The sequence below is a fragment of the Chelonoidis abingdonii genome, chromosome 4, assembly GCF_003597395.2.
Source record: "Chelonoidis abingdonii isolate Lonesome George chromosome 4, CheloAbing_2.0, whole genome shotgun sequence".
Lineage (NCBI taxonomy): Eukaryota > Metazoa > Chordata > Testudines > Testudinidae > Chelonoidis > Chelonoidis abingdonii.
Genome location: NC_133772.1, coordinates 88,724,237 through 88,745,278, shown reverse-complemented (window position 1 = coordinate 88,745,278; position 21,042 = coordinate 88,724,237). Strand labels below are relative to the sequence as shown.

Here is a 21,042-nt window from a genome sequence, read left to right as displayed (position 1 = left end):
GGTAGACAGGAAAAGCCCTGCGAACTTTTGAATTTCATTTCCTGTTTGGCCAGCATGGAGATCTCACCAGCAACAGTTGACCAACAGGACGTCATCAACACAATGGTTAACAATGCAGTCTCCTGAGATCGAAAAACGAAGCTCCGGCATGACCACCACGGCGAGGTGCTGGATCTGATCGCTATATGGGAGAGGGATTCCGTGCTAACAGACTCCGTTCAAAAGACAACCAAAAATGAAAAAAACATTGAAAAAATTTCCACGTGGCCATGTGACTGCCAGAGAGGCCTGAGCCACTTCCAGGACTCCAGTACAAAGTGCATGTGAAGCTAAGGAGCTCAGACAAGCCTACCAGAAAATCAAAGAAGCACGGGAAGGTCCGGGCAGGCCAAAAATATTTCCGTTCTTATGCTGACTGCATGCAATTCTAGGGGGGTCTGCCACACTACCCACCCCTGTCGTGGATTCGACTGCTGGGGGGTGGTGGTAATCGGAAGCCCATGGGCTGAGGATTCTGCGGACGGGGAAGATGAGGAGGATAGCTTGGTAGGACACACAGCACTCCGTTTCCTCCTCAAACAGCCAGGAGCTTTTCTCACCCGGAAGGAATTACCCTTCCCTAGCCCTCCAAGCAAACTATCCAGACAATGAAGTCATGGAACGGGGATCTCTGGGTATGAGTGTACCTTGTGTAAATATGACATGGTTTAAAAAGCAAGCGTTTTTTAATGATTAATTGCCCTGAGGACTTGGGATCATTTGCGGGCCAGTACAGTTACTGGAAAAGGTCTGTTAACATGTTCGGGGATGGAGCGGAAATCCTTCAGGGACATTCTCATGAAGCTCTGCCTGGAGATCTCCAAAAGCCTTTGGAGGGTTCGGCAGCGCTGCTTTTAATTCCGTCCTCCATGGTAGGACACTTGACCACGCCATGCATGTAGCAAGTAATCTGGTATCATTGCATAACAAAGCCTAGCTGCGTATGGTCCCAGTGATTGCTGGCATTCAAGCAACATCCATTCTTTATCTCGCTGTGTTATCTCAGGAGAGTGATATCGTTCATGGTAACCTGGCTGAAATTCAGGAATTTAAGTAAAGGGACAGAGATGGCCATTCCTACTGGGCTGTTGGCCTGTGGCTTAAAAGAAATCCTTCCCTGCAGATAGCCAAGCCGGGGGGGAGCGGGGGGAGGGGAATGATTGGCGCTGAGCTTTTCTGCATTTGGCTAGCAGGGATCTTTCCTGTTACCAGCCACACGGCTGGGGAAGGGGGGTGTTTAGCAGTGATCTTCCATGATACCAGCCACGTGGTGGTGGTGGGGGAGAGGAAAGGGGGGTGTTTAGCAGTGATCTTCCATGATACCAGCCACAGGATGGTTTCTGCTACTGCACGTTAACAGGACAGAAGCAGCACTCAACGGGCTTTGCTTGCTATTTGAGAAAGGAGGGCGCTGGATTGCTATTTGAGAAAGGAGGGCGCTGGATTGCTATTTGAGAAAGGAGGGCGCTGGATAGATGAAGGCTGCAGAAGCCAAAAGACAATGGCTTACCATGGCCGCAGGCAAGCTGAATTCTGCTGCTCGGACCTGCGTCTGTGATCTGTAACACCAAAGCTGCAGGCACTCAATATTAAGATGCAAAATGTGACCTTGTAGTGAAAACACATGTGCTATGTAAGGTGAATAGTGTTGTTCACCGTGAAAGAGTATGACCATTGTTCTCTAAAATGTATCTTTTTACATACTTCTCTCTCTTTTTTCCCCTCCCTCATGCAGGTGCAAATTTTTCAAGCCTCCCTCCTCCGTTCCGAAGGCTCTCTCAGATAAGGCGGCAGAAAAAAAGACGCGAGAAAAATGTTTTCGGAAATCATGGAAGTGACCCACAATGAAAGAGCTCATCTGAATGAATGGAAGGACATGGTAGCAAAGTACAGGAAAGATGCCAGTGACCGCGAGGACAGGAGGGACCAACGTGAGGACAGGAGGGACAAACATGAGGACAGGAGGGACACTCGAGATGAGAGATGGCAGCGGGAAGGTCAGTGGTGGCGGGGTGCAACTCTGGGGCTGCTGCGTGATCAAACTGACATGCTCTGGCGTATGGTGGAGCTTCAGGAACGGCAGCAGGATCACAGATTGCCACTGCAGCCCCTGTATAACCACCCTCCACCCTCCCCATGTTCCTTAGCCGCCTCACCTGCCAGATGAGTAAGAAGTCGTGGGGGTAGGCTCCATGCACCCGCCTACTCCACCCCAGTGGACAGCCCAACCAAAAGGCTCTTATTATTATGAAATTTTTTTTAGTGGCCTTTTCCTTCCCTACTATTCTCCCAAACCCCACCTGGACTACCTTGTCAGTTCTCTCCCTCTTTTTATAATTAAGTAATAAAGAATACATGATTTTTAAATGAGAGTGACTTTATTTCCTTAGAAAGCAAGCTGTGATCAAAGGGGGGTGGTGGACGGGGTGGCTTACAGGGAATGAGTCAATCAAGGGGGGGTGGGTTTCATCAAGGAGAAACAAACAGTCACACTGTACCCTGGCCAGTGATGAAAATGGTTTTCAAAGCTTCTCTAATGCATACCGCTTCCTGGTGTGCTCTTCTAATCGCCCTGGTGCCTGGCTGTGTGTAATCAGCGGCCAGGTGATTTGCCTCAGCCTCCCACCCCGCTATAAAGGTCTCCCTCTTACTCTCACAGAGATTGTGGAGCACACAGCAAGCAGCAATAACAACGGGGACATTAGTTTGGCTGAGGTCTGAGCGAGTCAGTAATGTGAGCCAGCGCGCCTTTAAACGGCCAAATGCACATTCTACCACCATTCTGCACTTGCTCAGCCTGTTGAACAGTTCCTGACTATTGTCCAGGCTGCCTGTGTATGGCTTCATGATCCATGGCATCAAGGGGTAGGCTGGGTCCCCCAAGATAATAACAGGCATTTCAACATCCCCAACTGTTATTTTCTGGTCTGGGAAGTAATTCCCTTGCTGCAGCTGTTTAAACAGAGTAGCGTTCCTGAAGATGCGAGCGTCATGAACACTTCCCGGCTATCCCACGTGGATGTTGGTGAAACGTCCCTTGTGATCCACCAGTGCTTGGAGCACCATGGAAAAGTACCCGTTGGGGTTTATTTAGTGGGTGCCCTGGTGCTCCGGTGCCAAGACAAGATATGGGTTCCATCTATCACCCCATCACAGTGAGGGAATCCCATTGCAGCAAAGCCATTCACTATGACCTGCACACTTCCCAGAGTCACAACCTTTCATAGCAGCAGCTTAGTGATTGCTTTGGCTACTTGCATCACAGCAGCCCCCAGTAGATTTGCCCACTCCAAATTGATTCCTGACTGACTGGTAGCTGTCTGGCGTTGCAACCTTCCAGAGGGCTATTGCTTCTCAACTGTGAGGGCTGCTCTCATCTTTGTATTCTGGCGCAGGGGAAAGCAAGTCACAAAGTTCCATGAAAGTACCCTTACGCATGCGAAAATTTTGCAGCCACTGGGAATCATCCCACACCTGCAACACTATGCGGTCCCACCAGTCTGTGCTTGTTTCCCGGGCCCAAAATCGGTGTTCAATGGCTAGAACCTGCCCCATTACCAGCAGGATCTCCAAAGTGCAGGGGCTTGCAGTCTGAGACTTCTGTGTCCATGTCCTCATTACTCTCATCGCTGCTCTGCCGTAGCCGTCGCCTCCTCGCCTGGCTTTGCAGGTCCTGGTTCAGCATTGACTGCACGAGAATGCACGAGGTGTTTAAAATGTCCATGATTGCTGTCTTGCACTCAGCAGGGTCCATGCTTGCCGTGGAATGGCGTCTGCACAGTTCACCCAGGAAAAAAGGCACGAAACGGTTGGTGGCGGCTGCTGCTTTCATGGAGGGAGAGGTGAGGCTCTACCCAGAAGCACCAGCGGCAATGTTTTTTGCCCCATCAGGCACTGGGATCTCAACCCAGCATTCCAATGGGCAGGGGAGACTGCGGGGACTATGGGATAGCTATCCACAGTGCAACGCTCAGGAAATCGACGCTAGCCTGGGTACATGGACACACATCGCCAAATTAATGTGCTTAGTGTGGTTGCGTGCACTTGACTTTATACAATCTGTTCTAAAAAATGGTTTCTGTAAAATCGGAATAATCAAACTGTGAAGACATATCTTGAGGGCTTGGCTACATTAGAAATTTCAAAGCGCTGCCCCGCAGTGCTGTGGGAGCGCTGCCGCGGCAGCGCTTTGAAGTGTGAGTGTAGTCAGAGCTGCAGTGCTGGGAGAGAGCTCTCCCAGCGCTGCTTGTAAACCACATCCCTTACAGGTGTAGAGTGCAGCGCTGGGAGGCCGGCGTGCCCAGCGCTGCTGCCCTGATTACACTGACACTTTACAGCGCTGCACTTGCAGCGTTCAGGGGGGTGTTTTCACCACCCCTGAGCACCGAAGTATGCAAGCGCTGTAAAGTGCCAATGTAGCCAAGCCCTGAGAGAGAGCAAGAGAGAGACACACACTGTCCCTCTCCCTTGCTACTACAGCTCACTGATGTGGAAGGGTAGGGCTTTTTATTATGCACAAGGTGGCTAGAGGCACAAAATGTAGCAGCTGTGCCTGAGTTAATTGATTCTTCTCTGATGCACTAGCAGCCTGACTGTAGTTAGTATCATTGTTAATTTGTAGTCTAAGGTGCCACAAGTACTTCCTGTTCTTACTGTTAAAGGTTGCTGTTGACAGTTAATTGATCTCTTCTCTGAGACAGAAATGTAGTAGCCTGACCTTTAATGTTTATGTTTGTTAGGTTGCTATTGTTAGTTAATGTTCCCATTCTCAGTCAAATTCCCTAGGAGCATAAAACTGTGAAATTCTTAAAGTCCCTACATTGCCACCGTGATGTAAAGGAGCCTTACTATAAATGACAGTAAGGGAATCAGCTAGGAAGATCTATCGTGCTCTCTCACCTTTTTCCTGTACAAAGTGACACAATGGGGTTAGATTACAGCTCAGGATTTATTTTACTTACCCATTAAAAAAAAAAAAAAAAGAACTGAAGGCAAATAAACATGTATCTAACAGTCAATAAAAGGTCATGACAATTAGAAGCAAGCGCTTCCCAAAGTAACGCAGCAGGTCCACACAATGACTAGAAAACTGTATGACTCATGTGTGGAAGTCTGAGCAATTTAAAAAGCATGCAGAATTTTACAGAATTTTAATTTTTTGGTGCTAGAATTCTCAGGAGTGAAATATGAAAGGAGACAGATCCAGTCCCAAAGAGCTTATAGTAGAATTAAAGAGGCAAAAGGGAACGTAAACAGTAGGTGGGAATGGGGAGGGGAACAGTGGAGGCAGGAGAGTAATTAATAAGATCACACGATTACAAATACTAGTTACATGAACAATTTGATAGCTCATGAATAAGGCTCGGTGGTATGTCACGGAGATCATGGATTCTGTTACTTTCTGTCTGCAGTGGCCTGTGCTGTTGGCCTGGGAGCTGCCCCGAGCAGCTCGGGCAGCCCCTGGGCCAGTAGCCCACCACTGCTGGGACATTCTTATCCCTCCGCCTTCCTCTCAGCAGCAGGTATTAGGTAGGAGGGCTCAGGGCTGGAGGGTTGGGGCAAGGCGGTTCATATGGGGGGGTGGGGCTTCCAGAAGTGGGACAAGAACTCCCTCGCTCAGCTCCTTAGCTTATGCTCTGCCCCTCTCCCCAGCACTGCCCCTGCCAGCCCCATTGGCCACAGTTCCCAGCTAATGGAGATGCAGAACTGGGTTAGGGCAGAGCTGAGGCAGCACATGAAACTAGGAAACTGGAGCTTGCAGATTCCAAGAGTTGGGTAGGGAACCTGTCTCAGCCTGTAACCCCTCCCCCCACCACATACCCGCAGCACCCATCCCGAGCATCTGCAGCACCCCCCGGCCCTTCCCCCAGCACCTGCACCCCAGCCCTAACACACTCACACGCACAGCCACACTCCCACCCAGCCACCCACCCCTATCTATTTTAGTCAGGGGTGTATAGTAAAAGTCATAGACAGGTCACAGGCTGTGAATTTTTGTTTATTGCCCGTGACCTGTCCATGATTTTTACTAAAAATACCAATGACTAAAACATAGCCTTACCCATGAATACTTTAAGAGGCCAATTCTCTTCCCTTTTCGAAGCATAAAATATAAAAAGTACATCAGTAATCCCAATGGAGATCCAGCTATTATCAGTTTTCATACAACTAATTTGGTTTACATTCTGCCACCCTGCTCATGTTGAATGGTATGCAGTTCAGTGAATAATCCTATCCTTTTAAAAAAACAAAAAAAAAAAAAAGAAAAGGAAGGAAGGTGGCAAAGCCTGGCCCTATGATCATATATTCCTTCTTATCTCCAAACTACAGTTTAATTTAGAATTTTTGAGATTTGCTCTTGGTGGGCTGTTTTCACTGTATATAGATTTTAGAAGACTGATGAAAGACTTCAGTTCTGCTTTTCAGTCCTCAAACAAACCTCTCTTCACTGTGTACTTTCTACAGCATTCAACAAAAAGAAGGCCTAGAATCAGAATGGTTTAATTGCTAAGCATGGCAGATTTTCCTTTAAACTTTAATCCAGGTAACATCAGGCTCTCGTACTCCCTTTTTCTAGTTCTGGCCAATGAAAACCACAGTTCTCCCAGCTTTGCTAACACTGACTCAGAAATCTTTTTGCATCATCTGTATTTAATTTGTTAAACAAAACCAGCCATTTTAGGTCTGTTCCAAGGAGCGCTTCCCAAAAATGGAGAAAAAGAATTATTATTATTTTCCACTTAAAAGACAGCAAATCATGGAATAAAAACCCAGTTAAAAAGGCAACAGTTACGCTTTTCTTTAAAAGGCAAATTTACATTCCTCGGCACAAGCACAATGGCTTCTTTAATGTTTGGAAAATGCCAACCACACTGTGGAAACTATCAGCAACAAACTGTGTGTCTTATTTTATACTGGTTTTAAAATGACCATGTGTCTCAGAATAGACTAAGGGTGCACTGGGAATTGTATATTGAGGGTCAAGTCCTCCTGAACTTACTTCTATAAATACTTTTACTGAATTCAATTAAACTATCAAGATTTGACCATTAGTAGGGTCTTACATGGAAAATAAGCAAGTCCGAATCATGGTAACATAGTCTGTACTTTGTATCTAAGATTCTATCATCCTGTATACTTTCTTACTCTGCTTTCCACTAGACCACCATGCAAATCCAAATTTCTTCACCACATACCTGCTTGGAACCTTTCCTGGAAGTAAAAAAGGCATCACAGTTCTTCCAGCGACATTTTAGGGTCTGAAAATGTGGGTTGGTGTGATCTGTTAGCAAGTGTTGTTTCAGGTGGTCCACAACTCCAAATATCAGTGAACATCCATGCCACTGGCGGGAGAGTGCATTGTAATAAGCCGGGGGAGGGGGGAAAGGTGAGAGAGGAGGGGAAGAGAAAGAGAAGTCAGATAATGCTTTCATTCCTGCTGCCCAACAATATTCCACCAAAGACAATTTCTTTCAAACACTGTCTCCACACTTCATCCTTCCTCATATCAAACTAGAGTCCACATCTCCAAACTGATTTGGGAGGCTATGGGAGTTTCTTAACTGGAGGTTTTCAAAAGGAAGGTGAATGGGTTAGCCACAACAATGACATCTTGACAGGGGTTTCGACTAGATGACTCTTGCTGTCCCTTCGAATGGTATGATTCTATTATTCCATCAGCACCAGTTTTAGGGAGGAATAAAATTGTTGCAACAGTAGCATAAGGCCCTGTGTTGTCTTTTCTAGTCAAGCTAAGTCTAGAACAAATGGGCTCTCAATGGAGCTTTACAGCCATTAAACTTGCCAGCATGAAAATTCATCAGAAACAAAAGTGCACTTCTTTGGCACTACAACGTTATTGTGCAACTGAAAATATCTAGTGGTCCAGAAAAACAGAAGGTAAGAGGTTTTTGTTTCTAAAGACAACAAAACAAGATTTAGATGCAAGACTAATGTTGCTAACATTAGTGCAACTATTTCTGTGCACAGTGGGTGCAGTAAAAGCCTTCTGTTTCACAAGCCGGCACATGCCACACACTCAGCTTGGAATGGTCAATATAAGAGAAAGATTTTTAAAAAACGATCACTTATCTACCTCATAACATAGCATCTGCCATCTACTATAGGGTTCCTGGCAAGGCAGCTGCTCCGAGAGGTTAAACTATTTTCACAGTGGAGCTTAAAAGATGTGTACCTGGCTAAACTGAAAGAGTGCTCTAAAAAGAAAATAATGAAATGAATCTGTTCCATCCCTTGATTTCTGTCCAGACACAGGAGATTGGTCTAGAAACTATAATAAAGAAGGATAAAGAACTGAACACTCGAAATGCTTTGTCCTTTACCCAGCAACGGTAATTCTGCATCAGGTTAAGCCGCACAGCTTGGACACTGCCATCGTAGCAGCCAGTGTAGATCTGTGAAGAAAAAATTATGAAAGAGAAAAAAATAAAGATGTGTTTTTAAAGAGATAACAGGCAAAAAGACCAAGTATGAACCATATGAAGTGGAAAGCCTATGCACTTAAGGCTTCCAATTTTGAAACACTTCTAAGATCCAACATTTAAAAATATTGTTTTTTGAACAAAGTCATTGAAAGAGTTTTGATTTCAAAACCCCACTGGCACACCTGAAACATGTAGAGAACCAAAATGAGAAATTAACTCACCTATTTCCATATACAAACTAAACGCAAAACATTTTTTTTTTTTTGCTGTTTATATTGTAAATTAGATTGTAAAAATCCTCTCAATTTTAGTAGTGTTATGAACAGGTAAGTTAAAAAATTATTCTTCAACCTGACAGAGTCCCTTTAAGACATTTCCAGGACTTGGTCTATAAACCAGTATCTAACTGGTTTACAGACTATCTAGAAGTTTGCTGTTTCTGATCTCTAATAAACAGCAGTAAACTGATGGCTAATAGTTCAATTTGTAATTCTGGAGAAATGTGAAGGTAACAGATAGTTGAGAATCTGATGCATTATTTCTTATTTCCACTATCAGAAGATATCAATTATCTATCTGCTGCAGGGAAGGGACTATACCCTAGTGTTCAAACAGATACAGAAGAGTGAGAGGATGTCCACTGTATAGTACACTTCATTGACTGCTAATCTGAAGCTTCATTTGTGTCAGATGCCTAAAGTATCTCAGAAATATGTTACAGCATAAATCTTGGACCACAAATCACACAGCTTGAGCACAGTTAAATCTCAACTTCAGCTCCATGAGAAGCGGGGCTAGGAAAAAAAATACACATTTCCCATAGTGCATTGGTTCTCAGTTTTCCTACACTTCACTCTTTTGTTATTACAAATTTGAAAAATCAGAAATATTAAGCACTTTCCATTTTAATTCTCATTTTATCAAAGTTCAGGAACAAGTTTTCAACTGCACATTCACAAGAGTTTTTAAGGGTGTCCAGCTTAAGCAGCAAGTACTCAGATCTTTGTGTATACTACTATAGGCCTAACCAGCATATGCATCAGGGTATTTGTATACCTAAGTCAGTTAAAAAATTTTCATGCACTTCAGCATGTGCTAATTTGAAAGTATGGTCCTGAAATTTGGAAGTGGTTTGACTGTGAGTGAAGTCCTACTAAGTCTAGGCATATAGCTGCTAGACAAAATGTCTGAAACAGGACAGACACACTTCAAGAATTACTTAGGGTTTTAATACTTTAACTGTTCTGATTATAGTAATGATGCACACTATGAAGATGAAATTAATGTCTTATATCTAGTCATTAAATTATGATAAAATATTAGCAATCAAACAGAGCTCAATTTTCCCAACACAATTTAGCATATGAACTATTTTTCCAGAATGGCTACATTGCTATATTTAGCTGGTATATAAACAGCTTTTCTTTATTATTTATTATCATTATTATCATTATTCTTTTGACTGCCATTATAAATGGTCCTCCTTCTAGTAAAGTCAGGAAAGTTAAAATAATTAAATCATCTACCACTGATATCAATAAACTCTGAAATCAACACTATCATCAGCTAACAAACAAGACTTTCTATTTTAGATCAATGAAAGGAGGAGAGTTACCATGCTCTTATGAATAGTCATGCACATGATCATATCTGTGTGTCCTCCGTAGACTTGCAAACGGTCATGAGACTTGGGAAGAAAAGAAAACAAAATGTTGGGCATTTAACAGTTTGACATTTTGCAGGCATTTTTTATTGGCTTGCATAATCAACACTGACATTTTAAGAGTTAGGAGCACTGATTATTACACAAGGCTTGTAAGGGCCTCATGGGTGCCACACTCTGCAATCATATTGTACTATCTACTACTATACGCTATTAATTTCTTAATTAATGGCAAGGATCCCACCATTTTTCCTTAGCCTACTCTTTCAGGCCTATTGAAAGGCTAGATTGGACTCTTTTCAGAACCTGTCAACACCACTAATCAGCTGGAGGGATTGTTCAGCAATAAAAAGCATTTGTTCTTCAGGGGCTGATGATATTGCCTCCCTGGTCCTCCCAGCTCCTGCCAAGTCAACATGCAAGAAATATGAGAATCCAACCTGTTTTTCGCTTGAGAGTACTGACTACTAGGGAGTGGCCATTAAGCTGATCCAGTTTACAGGAACAGACTACATGCCACTCAGCCTTTCAAAGGACAGAAAACTAATTGTCCAGAATCATTTGGGAAAAAAAAAGTTAGTTTCTTCTATAGTTAAAATGAGTGCAACCAGAGAACCAGCCTGGCTGATGCAAGTGATTATCTGTTGATTTATTTCAAAAACCCATAGCTCATTGGTCAAGGAGGTTGAGAATTTTAAGTGGTAGAAGAGGGAGGGGCTGGAAACTAGGAAGTAAAGATAATTAACATAGTATTTTGCTTGGGACCTTCTGAAATGTACAAAAAATGGAATAGATAAGTTCTGTTCCTGGACATCATTTATTTTCTTACCTGTAGCTCATAAACACGGACAAATTTATCCAAGCAAGCAGTTACCATCACCTTCCCTAGGATGTTCACAACAGTTACTGCATGATTATGGCCTTTATAGATTCGTACCAGCTCTCCTGTCTGTGCCAAGACAAGAAAGAAAGAACACCCATTAAATCATGAAAACAGATGCAAACAGCAAGTCTGCAGGTTTCTCATTGAAATAATAGTTTTATTATTCATTATATTACATAAGTGCCTAGGGGCTAACAAAGAACAAGGCCCCATTGTATATAGCACCATACAAACACCCCATCCCAAAGAGCTTACAATCTAAATAGATAAGGCAGGAAAAGGGATACAACATACGAGCAGAGTAATAGTATGCAACATCATGTTAGTACCATGATTATTTGTATTTATTGTTTGTTACTTGAATCTTTTGGTTTTTTGTTTTTGTTTTTTTTAATGGAGGGAATTTGCTAAAAGGAAAAACAAAAGAAGGGCAGGGGAGACATGATGAACAGCCAAATCACCACAGGAGAAGGAATGTTCAATGTGAAAACTGCAGAAAGCACTGTGATGACCGTAGCAGCATCTGACGTTCCCTGGTCAAACTGCTTCTGCAACTGCTCTGCTTGCTTCAGTCTCATGCCAACTCCTCCCTGCAGTTTCTTTTCCCACAGCCACATGGTTGGGAGGGAAAGAGAACCCTTACTCCTGGGGCAATTCTGTGCCACTGCAGAATGCATAATTTCTGGCCACCACTGGACTCTGCAGAGTCCAACTTGCAGTGAGCAGAACACCCAGCCTGGTGGGGCTGGAGGCTGCATGCTCTGTGATCCTCATTCTTCTGGAAAGGAGGGGGCCTGGGAGCCCCAGCCAGCTCTGGCAAAGGGTGAGGAAGGGTAGGGTCACACACCATGGGCCCCAGCAGGAAAGTAAAGAAGCTGGGGAGAGGAAAGGCTCTGGGAGTGCTGGTTTCTGGGCTGGGAGCTGCCCCACAGCGGGGGTCCATGTGGGAGAAGGAGGGGAATGGTGTCCAGGGGCTGCCCTGCAGCTGGGCTCTCGCAGGAGCGGTCTGTGGGTGTAGGGGATGAGGGATGCCCTGTGTCTGGACTCTAGGGGGATGCTGGTGTCTGGGCAGGGGGGTGCCCTGCAGCTAGGCTCTGGAGGATGGGAGCGCAGGTGTCTGGGTTCTGGTGTCTCCACCCAGCTCCCTCCAGCAACCCCCAACTGGAACTGGGCTGTTGTAGGGGTTTCTTTAAACTTTCTTTTTTTGCTGTTGTCTGTATTGATGACATACTTGTTGACAGGTATTTTGAAATAAATTACCAAAATAATTGAAACTGGAGTGATTATATTGTGTTATTTTGACAAATAAAATAAGCAGAACTTTAAAATATTGTGTGTAGAATTGTTAATTTTTTGGTGCAGAATTCCCCGAGTAGTAGGCAGCCATATGGGTCCTACTGCCCCCAGATGAGAGTCTCCCCTTCACTGCTCTAGGTCCAAGGGATTCTGGAGAAAGGGACAGTCCCCATCTTTCTCCTGCCCCTCCCAGCCAAGTACAGCAGTACCTATTTAAACTGCCTTTATAATTGCTGCAGTGCTAACTTTAGTCTTGGGCAAGCTCCTTTTCAAAGTTTTAAATGCTTACTCATGCCCACTTGATAAATTTAATTGAACATTATATATTTCTCAGGTATGTATCTCACTTAAAAAGTAATTGCAGTAGCTTTTACCTTGCTTATAGAAACACAAAGTCAAACCAAAGCATGACCTGAAGTTACTAGCTGCGGTTTCCTAGACATCCTATAGTCTCCTCATTTCCAACTTTCTGCTCCATTCGGTAAAGCATAATTTGTGACAAAGTTCACTTGCAAACATATTACGACAACCACTCGGAACTGGTACTTGCCCCCACCCCAAAGTTTAAGAGGCAGAACCAGCAGTTGCTAAACAGAATTAACCACATTACCATTGGCATCAAATACATCACCAGACTAATTATTCTGTGTCCATCACTTTGCATCACGGCTTTTGGCATTTTCAATTAATCTGTGATACTGTTTCAAAGCAAGGCAGCATTTTCAAAAGAGAGAAGGGAGTAATCCTATTGGTGCGAGTTGGGGATTGGAAGTCAGGATTTCTGATTTCTATTTCTAGCTCTGCAGTTGACCCATTGACATCTAGTCACACCTCCTGAATAATACAGGACTTCAGATTTTCCTGAATTAGTTCCTGTTTGAACTAGAGCACATCTTTTAGAAAAACATCTTATCTTGAATAAAGAATTTCTAGTGATAGAAAAACCTACTACAACCCTTGGTAAGCTGTACTAATAGTTAATTACTCACTGTTGACAAAGCATGCCTTACTTTTTAGTCTAAGTTAGTCTGGCTTCAACTTTTAGCCACTGGATCTTGTAATACAGTAGTTTGCTAAACTGAAGAGCCTTCTGTTCCATATGTAGGTACTTACATGCTGTGAACAAATCACCCCTTAACCTACTCTTTGATAAGTTAAATGTATTGAACTCTTTGAATCTCTCATTAGAAGGCACATATTCAAATCCTTTTATCATTCTTGTGGCTCTTTTCTGAACTCTCTCCAATTTTTCAATATCCTAGGAATGAAGGATAATGTTTACAAAGTGCTTTGAGTTCCTCAGATAGAAAGGTACTATACAACACAGTGTAAGAGTACCATATCTTCTTAAGCATATGGGCTTCCAAAGAAATTCTCATTGCTTTTATCACCTCAACAATAAAAGCTCTTTAGGGTTTCAAATATTTGAATGACTTACATGTATATTGTGGGCGTGGACAGACTGGTCACTGGAGCCACTGAACACCAGATCATTCACAACCTTTTAAAGAGGACAACAAAACAGTTAGTTTTGACTTCTGTATCATTTTTAATATATGAGTGAAACATGTACACACTACTTGAGTAAGGATTTGCTTATTTTAAAGTAGCAATATATTTCACCAAGGGTATTGACTGCACAAGTACTTCCTCCTGTATCCTCTATCCTCCCTTCAATCTTTTAATCTAGTGTGAAGAATCCCTTAAAAATTAATTATTCAATGTCTAGCTACAACATTAGGAAACGCATTAAGTGCCCAAATGGTAAATGGTGACATTCACACACTATATATTATACATACACACACACGGGATGTCAATTAATTGTAGTTAACACACAATTAACTCAAAAAAATGAATCGTGATTAATCGCACTTACAACAATACAATACCAATTGAAATTTATTAAATATTTTTGGACTTTTTTCTACATTTTCAATATTGATTTCTATTACAACACAGAATACAAAATGCACAGTGCTTACTTTATATTATTTTTCATTACAAATATGTGCACTGTAAAAATGATAAACAAAAGAAATAGTATTTTTTAATTCACCTCATACAAGTGCTGAAGTGCAATCTCTTTACCATGAAAGCGTAACTTACAAATGCAGATTTTTTTTTGGTTACATAACTGCACTCAGAAACAAAACAGTTTAATACTTTAGAGCCCACAAGTCCACTCAGTCCTATGTCTTATTCTGCCAATCGCTAAGACAAACAAGTTTGTTTACTTATTTACAATGTCACTTGAAAGTGAGAACAAAGTGCTCACATGGCACTTTTGTAGCTGGCGTTCCAAGGTATTTACATACCAGATATGCTAAACATTCATATGCCTCTTCCATTCTTCGGCCACCATTCCAGAAGACATGCTTCCATGCTGATGATGCTCATTAAAAAAACAATGTGTCAATTAAATTTGTGACTGGACTCCTTGGGGAGAGAATTCGATGTCTCCTGCTCTGTTTTACCTGCATTCTGCATATATTTCATGTTATAGCAGTCTCAGATGATGACTCAGCGCGTTTGTTTTAAGAACACTTTCACAGCAGATTTGACAAAACGCAAAGAAGATACTGATGTGAGATTTCTAAAAGTAGCTACAGCACTCGACCCAAGTTTTAAGAATCTCAAGTGCCGTCCCAAATCTGAAAGGGATGAGGTGTGAAGAATGCTTTTAGAAGTCTTAAAAGAGCAACAATGTGATGCGGAAACTACGGAACCCAAACCACCCACCCACAACCTTCTGCTGGTGGCATCTGACTCAGATGACGAAAACGAACATGTGTCAGTCTGCACTGCTTTGGATCGTTATCAAGCAGAATCCATCATCAGCAGGGAAGCATGTTCTCTGGAATGGTGGTTGAAGCATGAAGGGACACATGTAATTGGCATTACCAGATGTGCTAAAGATTCAACAGTGCCATGCGAATGCCTGTTCTCACTTTCAGTTGATATTGTTAACAAGAAGCCAGCAGCATTATTTCCTGCAAATTGTAACCAAACTTGTTTGTCTGAATGACTGGCTGACCAAGAAGTAGAACTGAGTGGACTTGTAGGCTCTAAATTTTTACATTGTTTTATTTTTGAATGCAGTTTTTTTGCTACATAAAATTCTACATTTGTAAGTTAAAACTTTCATGATAAAGAGCTTGCACTACACTATGTGTATGTGGTGAATTGAAAAATACATTTTTTATTTTTTACAGTACAAATATTTGTAATAAAAAAATATTGAGTATTGTACAGTTTGTATTTTGTGTTGTAATTGAACTTAATATATTTGAAAATCTAGTAAACATCCAAAAATATTCAGAATAAATGGTATTCTTTGCTGTTTAATTGCAAATAATTTTTTTTACCGTGTGATTAATCATGATTAATTTTTTAATCATTTGACAGCTCTAATATATACATACATCCAAAATGTTGCAATTTTTATTTAAAAAGATTGATCCCACATCCCAGGCAAAGATATAATTGTGTGTGTTTGGGTCAAATAAAATGCTTTATCATCAGCTTTATTTGCAAAATCTATTGTTTTATTTAGAAGTTAGAGGACCAGCAAAATCTGTTCTGAACAGGACAATGAAACTCTCCCAGTACAAGTACTTTAAGCATCAGATTGTTTAAGCAGCAGATAGGCTTCTATGACAACCTGTACTCTTATGTTCACCCCTTTTACAATACCTATAAGTTTTGTACAAAATATGCCTTGTGAGGTGTATCATTTGAAAACTCAATTTGCTGATCATTATCGGCCTGGTAAAATGTGTCTGGCAACACTGTATGTAATGTTGTAAGTCTACTGTATGATATTACTGAGACATATTCCAAGTCTGCAAAAAAAGCCACAAATCAGTTCCTCAGAAACAAAAAAGAAACCCTGTGTGTCAGCCAGGTTTCAACAAGATCAAATGGACTATAACCTGGTCAAGTGACCATTCTTTGGCAGGAAAAAGGGTGAGAGCGAGAAATTTACATCTTGGAAAAGAAACAGCTGAGTCTCCATAGGACTTTCTGTCCCCTTAAACTCAGCTGGAGATGATTTTCAAAGAAAAAAACTATAAGGGGAGCAGGCACCCCAAGAGATCCTCCCTTTCTGTCTGCCCGGGGCATCAACACCCACCTGAAGGACAAGGAAAGTAACAGTGAACTGGGGGAGGGGTCCTGGCCAAAAGGAATCAAGCCAGAAAGACTGCTGAAACATGTGGTGAGAGAGACCATTGCTTTGAATTCATTTAGCTTATTAAAAAGTAAAACACAACTAATATCTTACTTTTATGCCTCACTACTTGTAAAATCACTTAAAATCCATCTGTCTGTAGTTAATAAACTTGTTTTATTGCTTTATCTAAACCAGTGTGCTTGGACTGAAGTGTTTGGGAAACTACATTCGAAACAACAGGATTTGTACACATTTTCTATTAATGAAATGATGGATTTTATATAAGCTTGTATTTTCCACAAGAGTGGTGGGCAGTGTAAGAAACACATTTCTGGGGGAAAGTCTGGGACTAGGGAATTTGCTGGTGTTGCTCTGCAGTGCAATTCAGGAGTGCCTGGCTATAGCATTCGTACAATATAACGGAGTAATTTACATGCTGGAGGCTGTGTGTAAAAAGACCAGGAGTGGTTGCTCTTACAGCAAAGCAGTGTAACAGGCATCCCAGGTTGCAGACTTGAGGGGACACCGCTGTTCAACAGTCCAGACTGTACCCTGGGTAATATCATAGCTTCATATCAGACTACCAACCCTAGAACCATCCATGCTTTCACTCCTCAATAACTAGTTAAAATCCAGCTCCAGCTAGTAGCAAGTGAAATGAGTTGGTAATCTCAGTTCAGTTACTAGCAAACAGATCTCAGTGTTCACAATCCAAAACCATCACACAAATTGACAGGAAATCTCAGAATCCTAGGACTGAATGGGCAGAAAGATTAACCTAGATTTTACCCATTAAAAAAAGTATTCCCTTCAGCTCAGGATTAAGACAACGAGGCTATGTGGGGAAAAATGTGCTTTGCATCTGCAGCTCTGCTCTGCGGACACAAGACAACACCCTACACTGCTACCTATCTGGCACTTCTTAAGTACACAAAATTAAGAAAAAAAGTTTGAAGACCACACAAATGTGCTCCAATATGCATGTAGATTGCAGGAGCAAGTTAATGTGAAAAAAGAGCAGGTCAGGGACAGAGCTGGCAAATAATGCAGAAAACATATGCATCATGCTTTATGTTAGAGTGGGCACATTATTAATCGATCATTAAAGGTATGTCTACACAAAAGAAGTTGTGCCACTTTAGCTATATACTTAAAGTGATACAGCCCTCCTACGGTGGATGCAGTTATACCAGTACAGCTATTCCCATACAGGAAAGCCTAAGGCTGCTATTCCCATACACCAGTCTAAGGAGCTTTCCACTGGTATATCACCGTTCACACTAGGAGTGGGATTGAATCAATACAACTATTTCCATCACAAAAATCACATTTCTAACCACAATTAGTTATACCAGTATAACCTGACTATACAGAAGACTTTTTTTGTGTGTGGGGGGGGGGAGAATAGGGGGGAGGGTATATGTCTAAAGGGACATTGTGAGTATTTTCTCCATAGAGTTAATCTTTTCAAAATTTCCAAAGAGAATTACAGGCAAAATAGGCAAGAGTTTCCTTTCTTCCTTCTGGCAAGATGATTGTTCCACCGCCCCCTTGGGCTTCGGAAATCAACATCCCTCTTGCATACACTAGTACTATGAAGTGCAGTAGCAGCAGCACTAGAAAAGGCAACAATTGTGGTAGCAAGGCCAGCAGAAGGAGCTCAAAGTTGGGGAATTTTTTCACAAATGAATAGATTTTTATTTTTAGCCAATAATACAGATAAAATTTCCTATGGCAGCAGTTCTCAACCAGGCGTCCAGGGCTGCAAGCAGATTTCAGGGGGTCTGCCAAAATAAATTAGAGAGCAGGGCCAACATCAGAGATGCTGGGGTCGAGGGCAGAAAGCCTGAGCCCTGCCGCCCAGGGCTGAAGCCCAAACCCCACTACCTGGGGTTGAAGCCAAAGCCCGAGCAACTTAGCTTTGCAGGGCCCCCTGTGGCATGGGGCCTCAGGCAATAGCCCTGCTTGCTTCCCTCTAATGCTGGCCCTGGCTTTAATATACTGGATATGCAGAAAAACAGTTCTTGTGGCACTTTTGGAATTTTTATAGCCTGTTGGGTGGAAGAGGGGGACTCAAAGAAAAAGATTGAGAACCCCCATCTATGGGAATATCAAAACGTTACAGTACCTGAAATATCAGGTGGAAGTAAACAGTCTCCTTAACACATAGTGACTGCATCATTTGTCAAAAACTGCTGCTTCCCAAGGTACTTGCCTTCATACAGAGTATTGTTTTGCTATGACCTTCAAGAGTTCGGAGAAGCAGTCCATTTCGAGCATCCCGCACACTGATAGTACAGTCATAGGACCCCACTACCAACAACTTGCGTGCTCCTTCCTGAGCCGTGGCTAGACAACTGACTGCTCTAGGGCCATGGCATTCAAAGGTATCGATTTGCTTGTTGTTCTGCAAAATAAAGAAGTCAAAAAATTGAAATGAATGTAGACCGCTGAGTCCATCCTTCTTCAAGGACATGATTCCTGAGACTGAAGGTATGTCTGATATTACTCTTGTACACATCTAAAAAGACAAAAAGGTGCAACTACCACTACTGATGGAATACTGTTTAAGATTAAAATGTAATCTTAAAAATCTAAAGCTAATTCTTCATTCCCTCTGAGAACCCTTAAACAAGTATTTCTAATTTATCATAACTGAGTTTGTTTTGCATTACAAATTCATCTACCCTCTTTCCAGTGAGCTGTGCTTACACTTTGACCAGTAGTAAGAAATATAGTTATTATCCTTCAGTGTTAGAAGAACACCAGAATTGCTGGATGAGGCATGTGAACTTAGATATTTCATTATTCTTTAAGTACCACATGATTATTAAATATGCTTCTTCAGGTTTAATGTGAAAATTCTGCAAAAATAATTTGAGGTTCACTGTCATCATACTTCTGCCCTTGAGCTCTCCGAACAAGCCCTCTTTTTAGATCTTCTTAAAATATGAGCTTATTTTGCTAGGATGAGCCTGGAGTCAACCTAAGCCAGGAATGGCCAACCTGAGCCTCAGAAGGAGCCAGAATTTACCAATGTACCTTGCCAAAGAGCCACAGTAATATGTCAACAGCCCCCAATCAGCTCCCCGACTCCGCTCCCAGAGCCTCCCACCCACTCGCAGCCCCGGCAGTCAGCACCTTTCCCTCCCTACCAGTTAAGCTGTTTTGTGGTGTGCAGGAGGCTCGGGGGAGGGGAGGGAGGAGGAGCGAGGGCACTGCAGGCTGAGGAGGGGGCGGGAAGGGGTGAAGTGGGGGCAGGGCCCTTGGCAGAGAGAGAGGTTGAGCAGTGAGCACCCCCCAGCACATTGGAAAGTTGGCACCTGTAGCTCCAGACCCAGTTGGTGCCTATACAAGGAGCTACAAACTAACTTCTGAAGAGCTGCATGTGGCTCCAGAGCCACAGGTTGGCCATCCTTGAACTAAGCAAATAATGAGAAGTTTGTGTTTTTATTTAAAACATTCTGTGGCCTTAAGGTTAGTTTTCTGTTAAACAAGAGGCCTGTCTGGATACCTCTCTCCTAGGTTTGTATCTCATACACTCTGCAGTGACCCCATTCATGTCTTAGTGAGGAGTCATAGCACATAGAGAAGCAAGTGTCATTAAGCCTTTATCACCCACAAAAGTTCAGCCCCAGGGAACCTTGTGGTAGGCAAGGGAATTCTGTGAGGACACTGGGTAGCTGGAAGGAGGTGAAGGGGAGAAAGTTCATCCAGGGACATATAAATACTGAAACAGAAAATTACTTACTGCTATCTTGATATGCAATAGTTATGAATGTTCTTGCTATTCAAGAGACAAAATGGAATTGGAAATGGGAGTGGGAAGAAAAGAGAATGATACCTGCTAAAAAACGGTTTCAATATGGGTTGACACTCCAGTTTTCAAATATACTGACCTTTATGGTGAAAGTGACCACACTGCCATTTGCCAGGCCTGCGTACAGGATTCGCCATCTACTATGCAGACAGAGCACCCGGTCTTCCAATTTAAATTGTTCCATGCACTCCCTGGTCTGACAAGAAACAAATAGTTACAGCTTTTGTCATTAGTGGAAAAACTGGGAGACTATTTTTAGATAACTGGGAAAAACTGAAATGAGTCATTTGTCTTGCCTATGAATTGTGTTGCTTCTCTCCAGTAATGGAGAAGTGCTTCTGCCTGTGTGAAACTCTTGTAACAAGAGCTCACTCCCACCCCAACTCAACTGGCATTAGCTTAGCATTTCCCCATGAGGGCAGTGCCATGAATGATAGCCAGCTGGTATTATCTTTCCATATAGATTAGTGACCCAAAACAATTTGTTCATAGGAAGCAGACATCTACTCCACAATCCTTCAAGGTCAAGAACCACTTTGACTCTCAATTTCAGCAGGACAGACCTTCCTTTCATTGATCCCTGACAGAGGCCAGATTAAGCAGCTCTCTTCCAACTTGCTCCTTTGCCTCTGGTATGAGAAGCTCAGCTTCATCCCCTCAGAACACTGTTGAGTCCCATGAGAGCTGTATTGCCTATACTCCCAAGTGAAATGCACTTTTCAT

General features: G+C 42.5%; 1 protein-coding gene across 6 annotated transcripts in view; it reads right to left on the bottom strand.

Moving 5' to 3' along the window:
• ZNF106 (zinc finger protein 106) overlaps positions 1-21,042 on the bottom strand; it is an 81,407-nt gene that overhangs the window by 6,533 nt on the left and 53,832 nt on the right. For 5 of the 6 annotated variants that reach the window (XM_032781512.2, XM_032781515.2, XM_032781517.2 and 2 more), the window contains 7 exons: positions 20,399-20,515; positions 18,715-18,906; positions 13,764-13,826; positions 10,976-11,095; positions 10,099-10,170; positions 8,382-8,453; positions 7,236-7,382 (listed from right to left, as the gene is read on the bottom strand). In XM_032781512.2, the coding sequence (XP_032637403.1) occupies positions 7,236-7,382; positions 8,382-8,453; positions 10,099-10,170; positions 10,976-11,095; positions 13,764-13,826; positions 18,715-18,906; positions 20,399-20,515 (783 nt within the window). Of the gene's footprint in view, positions 1-1,466; positions 3,813-7,235; positions 7,383-8,381; positions 8,454-10,098; positions 10,171-10,975; positions 11,096-13,763; positions 13,827-18,714; positions 18,907-20,398; positions 20,516-21,042 lie in introns of those variants that run through there. The other variant, XM_075065445.1, reaches the window with a different exon arrangement.